The sequence below is a fragment of the Primulina eburnea genome, chromosome 8 (genome assembly GCF_022965805.1).
Source record: "Primulina eburnea isolate SZY01 chromosome 8, ASM2296580v1, whole genome shotgun sequence".
Taxonomy (NCBI): Eukaryota; Viridiplantae; Streptophyta; class Magnoliopsida; order Lamiales; family Gesneriaceae; genus Primulina; species Primulina eburnea.
The window spans coordinates 38,440,395-38,448,023 of NC_133108.1; the positions used below are offsets into that span (position 1 = coordinate 38,440,395).

The 7,629-nt window shown below is 34.8% G+C and overlaps 2 protein-coding genes across 3 annotated transcripts; one reads left to right on the forward strand and one right to left on the reverse strand.

Moving 5' to 3' along the window:
* The first annotated feature begins 299 nt into the window (after positions 1–299).
* LOC140839594 (CBL-interacting serine/threonine-protein kinase 6-like) lies at positions 300–2,053 on the forward strand. The gene has a single exon (XM_073206424.1). The coding sequence runs from the start codon at positions 598–600 to the stop codon at positions 1,885–1,887; it is 1,290 nt and encodes a 429-aa protein (XP_073062525.1). The 5' UTR covers positions 300–597; the 3' UTR covers positions 1,888–2,053.
* A 1,509-nt stretch (positions 2,054–3,562) lies between these two features.
* On the reverse strand, positions 3,563–5,616 carry LOC140837947 (uncharacterized). 2 transcript variants are annotated; one of them, XM_073204025.1, is made up of 4 exons: positions 5,481–5,616; positions 5,241–5,378; positions 5,072–5,147; positions 3,563–4,706 (listed from the first exon to the last, which is right to left on the reverse strand). In XM_073204025.1, exons 1-4 carry the CDS (start codon positions 5,562–5,564, stop codon positions 4,699–4,701), a joined length of 306 nt encoding a protein of 101 aa, XP_073060126.1. In that variant the 5' UTR covers positions 5,565–5,616; the 3' UTR covers positions 3,563–4,698. The 2 variants fall into 2 exon arrangements, with proteins under 2 accessions (XP_073060126.1, XP_073060125.1); XM_073204024.1 differs by lacking the exon at positions 3,563–4,706 and having other exon boundaries at positions 4,824–5,147.
* Positions 5,617–7,629: the final 2,013 nt, after the last annotated feature.

The window sequence follows — 7,629 nt, forward strand, 5'->3', positions numbered from 1 at the left end:
TAAATTTCAAATGAAGATAAAATATTAGATAAATACGTATGGAGCGAATTTTGAAATATATAATTATAATTATTTTAAATAATAAAAATATATTTGAATTAAATTGATGGTCCCATTCTTGTGTTAACAAAACTACCCGTACGATATCAACAAATCCCTGATAATGTAACAAAATTTCAAAATTAAAAGCCCTCAAGTCACATCTCTCCTTCAGATTTCGACACGTGTATCGACAACTATATTCTCAGCCGTCGATGACATTGACTAATATACCTTCGAAACGTTTTATATATTCCTTCTTCCGCTGCGAAACAAGGAGATTGCTGACGACCAAAAAAAGGCCTGAGATTTCTTCAGTTAATCTGTGTAGGGAATGCGGAGAGATGAGAAGATCTCCGGTTACTAACCTCCAACTGGACGGCGGAAAGGCCAAGAAAACGCTCGTTAGCGGCCGTACTTGCCACCGGAAGCACGTGGAAGACGGTTGAATCCTCCAGCACCACCGCGTTTACCTCAGCCGCTAAGACTTGCCTCTGTTTATAATAGTTTTTACGTAATATTTTGCTAAAACCGTTCAATTTTAGGGATCGAGCTACCATGGGATCTGAAGAAAAATGCGGGGTGCTGCATGGAAAGTATGAGCTGGGGCGGCTCTTGGGCCACGGCACTTTCGCGAAGGTGTACCACGCGCGGAATTTGAAGACCGGGAAGAGCCTAGCCATCAAAATCGTGGGCAAAGAGAAGGTGATTAGGGTTGGGATGATGGAGCAAGTGAAGCGTGAGATCTCTGTAATGAAAATGATGAAGCATCCGAACATAGTCGAGCTTCACGAAGTGATGGCAAGTAAGACCAAGATTTACTTCGTCATGGAATTGGTTCGTGGAGGTGAATTGTTCGCGAAGATATCTAAGGGAAAGCTTCGTGAAGAGGTGGCTCGGAACTACTTCCAGCAGTTGATTTCCGCCGTTGATTTCTGCCATAGCCGCGGCGTGTATCACCGTGATCTGAAGCCTGAGAATCTGTTGCTAGATGAAGTGGGGAATCTTAAGGTCACGGATTTCGGACTCAGCGCGTTTTCCGACCACCTCAGACAGGATGGATTGCTGCACACAACTTGCGGCACACCTGCGTATGTTTCTCCTGAGGTGATTGGTAAGAAAGGGTATGACGGTGCGAAGGCCGATATTTGGTCCTGTGGCGTCATTCTCTTTGCGTTATTGGCTGGTTATTTGCCTTTCCAGAATGACAATATCGTTGCCATGTACAGGAAGATTTACAGGGGAGATTTCAAATGCTCACCTTGGTTTTCGCCAGAATCCCGCAAATTTATTACGAAAATGCTGGATCCCAATCCCAGTACGAGGATAACCATAGCGAAGATCATGGACTGTTCTTGGTTCAAGAAATCGAATTTCCGGCAATTGAGGACCAAAGAAGAGCAAGAACTCACAGCAGAAGATGAGGCAAATGTTGGAATGGGGAAAGAAGCAGAGACTTTGAATGCTTTCCACATCATTTCCTTATCCGAAGGATTCGATCTTTCGCCCCTCTTCGAGGAGAAGAAAAAGGTCAAAAAAGAAGAATTGAGATTCGCCACAGCAAAACCTGCCAGCAGTGTGATTTCGAAGCTTGAGGAGGTGGCCAAGATGAAGAATTTCAGTATCAAAAAGAGCGATTCTTTTGTTAGATTGCAGGGTTTGGAATGCGGGAGAAAAGGGAAACTTGGAATAGATGCTGACTTCTTCGCCGTGGCGCCGTCTTTTCTGGTGGTGGAGGTGAAAAAATCAAGTGGCGACACTCTTGAATACAATCAATTCTGCAGTAAAGAGCTGAGACCGGCGCTGAAAGACATTGCTTGGACATCAGGCAATTCGACCCTTACTTAAAAGTTGGGCTTTGAGGAATTTTATTATGTTATGTTTCAGAATTTTTCAGTGAATTTGTTGGTGCAGTATATTTTGGTTTCCTTCTCTAATTGTGATTCAGATATTCTGATTCACAAGTTCATGCCTTTATCATTGCTACATAAATCTGAGTTCCCTTTTGGAATCATTCTTGTAATTTTCTAGAACTTGCTGATCATGTTAAAAAGTGTGACAAATTATGTACCCTATCGTTACAACTTGATGTGCATTTGCAAAATTCTCCCAATTAGTAATATGAATCTCTCTTTTAGTACTTGGGTATATAGAGCCTATCGGTTTGGTAGATGTTACTCATATATGGATAGTGGTAACTCTTCTCTATTCGGCACATAATACATCTGTTGAGTGATGAATCATCGATCAATACATGTTGGAAGACGTTACTCATATGCGTAGTGCCCTCATCTACTTAATACGTGATACGTATATTGAGTGATGAATCATAATCACTAATCCATATTTTTTGATATACGTAATTCATAAAAGTAGTGTTCTCATTTGTTCAGCATGTGACACTTTCTTTGAGGGATGAATAGTCGTTACATATGAGAGTGACGATTAATTCATGTGAGAGTTTCAAGGAATTTTCGTGTTACACGTAATTTCAGTTGGTGAAAACTGTGCATCTCCTTTCAATGGTTTAAATGTCGACGACTGCTGGTAAGAGATAAGAGGTCATTTTCTTTTTAGACTCCGTGAATGATAAGAAGCGATAGGATGGGGACCCTGATTTCTTGCTGCTACCAATGAGAAATTATGATGATTTTTTACAGAGTTTTTTTTTTTTTTTTGGGGGGGGGGGGGGAGAATTGTTTAATATGTTTCATTCTAAATTTAAGATTTTTTTATTAAAATTCTCAAATTATTGTAATTGAGATGGAAATTATTAAACTCATTTTTTTTAATGAATGCATAATATTTTCTATTTATTTAGTAGGTATCTTGTGTCAACCCGATACATATAATATTGTATCTACATGGCCGCTAGACAAATGAAATGAATTAGTATATTTAACATGATGGTATTTGTGAACTATTTAATTTGCAAATTGTGGCAATGGACGATGCATATTGATTCAAGTCGTATATATATCGTTAAAATAGAAAGTTGATTTAGTTGTAACAATATATAATTTAATAAGAAAATTCATTTCATATTGTGGCGCTATGCAAAGGGACGATGCATATGCTTTTTACTCGTAAAATAAGTCTAATTTGCCATAATTGAAATTTCAATTCAAAAGCAGGTTTGGCAACTTTCTTCAACTACCATAAAATTTATATATATATATATATATATATATATATATATATATATATATATATCAAGTATCAAATCCTAACGATAATTTGTAGCATCTGAGTGGGTGTTTGTAAGTTGCATCAAAAGAGAAGATGAGAGGATATTCTTTTTTTGCAGCATGCAACCTAGAGTCGAGATCCATGGATGTTCGAAAAATCAAGCTTTGAAAGTGTGATTTTCTGAAACGAGCTTGGGTAGAAGAAAGACCATTATGTTTGAGGATTTGGATTTGAAATGTCTTCACGTTGAGCTAAATTTGAACATATTACAATGATTTAAAATACCGCGAAAATATGCCATTTGGCATTGGAGCAAAAGAAACAGAAAAGGATTATCAAATCACGATAATATGTTTTCAATAATAGGTTATTTTACAGAGTACTACAACATGATATCTAACATATCATCTTGGAAAAAGAATCAATAAGACAATTTACTTACATAAAAATGTTAAAACTCCTGAGGCCACATTGAGCTCAGACTAGTTCAAAGTCAAGCAAGATTGGATCTATTATTCGAGAAACTCTCTTATCACCGATCTTCTTCATTCGCAAAACTTTACAACTTGAACTACGATGTGGTGTGGTGTTAGTAGATAGAGGGTTCAGATAACAACGAATCACACATATTCTCGCTCACTAGTTTGTCACAACTATATACAAGAAATCTAAAATTGCCTAACATCCTCGTCATATCATACTATGACAATATAGAAACAACACCACAAATCATACGACCAGACTCTTCATTGTAATGGTACCGTGAGCCAATTTTGATACCACTATGGCATGCCTACATATGAACGAAACTGCAAGTAAAACCCGACATACTGGTTCCATTAACAATTACTGCCAGTTATTATTCCATTTGCTAAACCAAAATCGCCAGAAAAATTTGTCAGAAGAGATTTACAAAAACTTTTTGAATCTCTCAGACCGGGAAAATTTGGAGATCAACTTTCCCAGAAAAAAGCCTTCAAAAAGATTACCTTATGTATTTGATTCCAGGAAGGTCATATTTAAAAATCACTGTTTGGAAATTAGGTTTCAAACTTTCCATTCACAGACCAATGGGATGATTTTCCTGATCAGCTAGTTTGTACTAAAGTAAACAGCAAGTTGGTAGAATTCTATCTAGATCGGATAGTTTAGCCATATATAAACAAAATGCGAAGCATAACCACTAAATGTACATGTTAAAAAAAGGAGAGCAATTCACAAAAAGGTGACGAATAATACAATCCTACAAACATCAAATTGAAAACATAACATAAGTTAATACAAGAAATCAAACCACCCCTCAACTGTGTATGGCGTGAATTGCGAAGAGCAATGGATTTACGCAAATCCTCAAGAACTCAGCAAATCAACACTACTTTATTTGGTCTAAGTTCAAAGCAAGTTCTTTCACATCAAGTTACCAGAATAACCAACAAGTATTCACTCGTATCTTCCTCAAAGGACGGAACCTTAAACCCCTGCCAAATTCAATTCAAGCCCATGAATTTCAACCACCCTAAAAATACTAAATATTATTCTACATTCCCTCAAATTAAATTATTTTCCGAAAAAACAAACAAACAAATTCTATATCATTGATGGTTAACCATCTCCACAACTCAAAGATCAATATCATATCATTCACTAGATATATGTATCAACAATGCGGTCTCCAACGAGAATGAAATTGCATTGGAACAACTATACAGTTTTATGTTAGCCTAACAAAATAAAAAAAGAACCAACAGTTCCAAAAATTTATCCATGTTAAAGCAAAGAATTCGAGGAGATCAACAAGAACTAGGGGGTTTAAAAGTAGAAGGCTGTGGAAGCAACAACGGACCTCTCCTCGAATCGTTATCATCCAAAAGCCTTTGAACCCTCTTCTTTGCACAGTACTGCCTATCGAAATGCTTCACCTACAAGTAAAAAACCACAAGAAAATCAAGCCAACAATAAACCCGAAAAAAAGAAGAAGAAAGACATTAATTTTCGTATATCGGATACATCACCCAAGTGGGTCTGCATTGTTTCACATATTCCTCTCTAGTTTTCTTGCATTCAACTGGGTAAAGCAGCCCCACCGAAGCGATTTCTGTAGGCTTCTTGTTCGTTTCTTTCTCTAGGCAAGAATAGAAAGCATCACGCGCCTTCCGGACGTCGAACAAACAGCCATAATTAGCATTTCTTTTACTACCCAGAAAATTGAACACGAAATTGAACTGGGGGAACAGAGTAATCGGGAGAATTACCTTGTAGCAAGCTAGCCGAGCTTGCGAAAGAACATCAGTGTGAACTGTATCAGAGGCCTGCGATGCGTACGCTTCCAACGCCATTTTTCTTCTCGCCCAAGTCCCAGCTGTGTTAATGTGCAGAAGACGGTGAATATGTATGGGCCGGAGACGAAATTCTTGAGGCCCATTAATCATGTCGAACCATTTAGGCCCACTATAAACTTCGATCCTAAATAAATTCATTGTCATAATCCACGGGATTAAGAGTTAAAAATCTTATTTAAAAATTTCGAATGAATTAAAATTGAAACTATTTTCAAATTTAATCTCATACAATAGTAATATTAAGTTATTTATTGGATTGTGAATACTTGATAAAAAATAGTTAAAAATTCAAATGAATCTATAAATTAAACTAGCTCCTCTTATTACGACGACATGCGTGTATACGTTGTACGAATCTTTGGTGTGAATATATATATTTTTTGTTACTTTTAACTTTTTTTTTTCAGAATACTTTTTTGTGTGGTAATTATATAATCATGTAATATAAAAATTCAAAACATTATATAAAGATAAAGAGAAAGAAATATTGTAAAAATTTGAAATTTTCTGCAAAATGGATTGAGAGCTTTTATAATTTTAAAGTGGCATCTTTTGTAGTTCAAAATTTTTGGTATTTGAAAATATGGAATAAAATATTTTTATGATATTGTTTTTAAATAAAAATAGACCAAAATTTATAATTCGAGAGGGATATTTTCCTAAAATTATAAGTTCTACATAAATACAATTAATTTAATATAGTATTATTTGATTTTAATATTGTAAGATGTCTACAAGTGCTTTTGTAAATATGATTTAGAAAATGATTTTAGAGTCGCTTGCCATACGATACGTATGTCTATACTATCTATTATATATACACTATAAAATTAAGGTTGAGATTTGAGAAGTGTCATTATAAATATTAAAATATACCAAAAATACCCACTGTAAATTTATTAAAAGTGCTCCATTTTTGTTTAATATCCGATATTATAAAAACATATTTTAGTAATTTTTAACTTATCGATAAATAAAATTATGGACTTATCATAATCTTTTTGAACTATAAAAACATGAAGAAGAAAAAAAATAATTCTTTCGAAAATGAAAAATGTATCATATTTAAATAATAATTATTTCAAATTTACAAGCAAGCAACACCTACATATATATTAAATTTTTTGATGTTATGATATACGCACATTTCCTTTTTTCCTTCCCTCAATTATTGTTGGCAAAAACTTGTGTGAGACGATCTCACGGGTCATATTTGTGAGACGGATCTCTTATTTGGGTCATCTATGAAAAAGTATTACTTTTTATGCTAAGATTATTACTTTTTATTGTGAATATGGGTAGAGTTGACCCGTCTCACATATTAAATTCCGTGAGACGGTCTCATATGAGACCCACTCATTATTGTTAGGAGTGTTTAAATTTTGGATAAAACCGAAAAAATCTAAAATCTAAACCGAAAAATCGAACACTGAATCGAACCGAAAACTAAATTTTATAATTCTGATATAAATATTAAAACCAAAATTTATTTGGTTCGGTTTCAGATTATATATGTCAAAACCGAACCGACCGCAAAAACCGAAATTTCATTAAATTTAAAATTTTATTTTTATTATATATGTTTTGAGATGATATTAGTGAATGATGAATTATCACTACAAGAAAAATGCTATACGACAACGGATAAAATCTGTTGTCGTAGCCATTTTAAAACTGTTGTTGAAGCCAGTGTTGTTAAATGTTCGCTCAAAGACAATGGTTAAAAACTGTTGTTGTAGTTATATTTTGCGACGGTTTTCAAAACCGTCGCCAATTAAAAACCGTCGTCGTATCTGCAATTTGCGACGGTTTAAACAACCGTCGCAAATGATAATTGCGACAGTTTATTAAACCGTCGCAAATGATAATTGCGACGGTTTTAAAACCGTCGCACAATTTAGTGCCGACGAAAATTGATATAAACCGTCGCTAAATGTAGCGACAGTATTCATGTGGAAAAACAGTCGCTAATAGCGACGGTGTTTAAGTCCGTCGCTAATATTTTAGGTAAAATAAAAAAAAAATTAGAATTTAATAAATACGTAAATTGGTACAATCATAT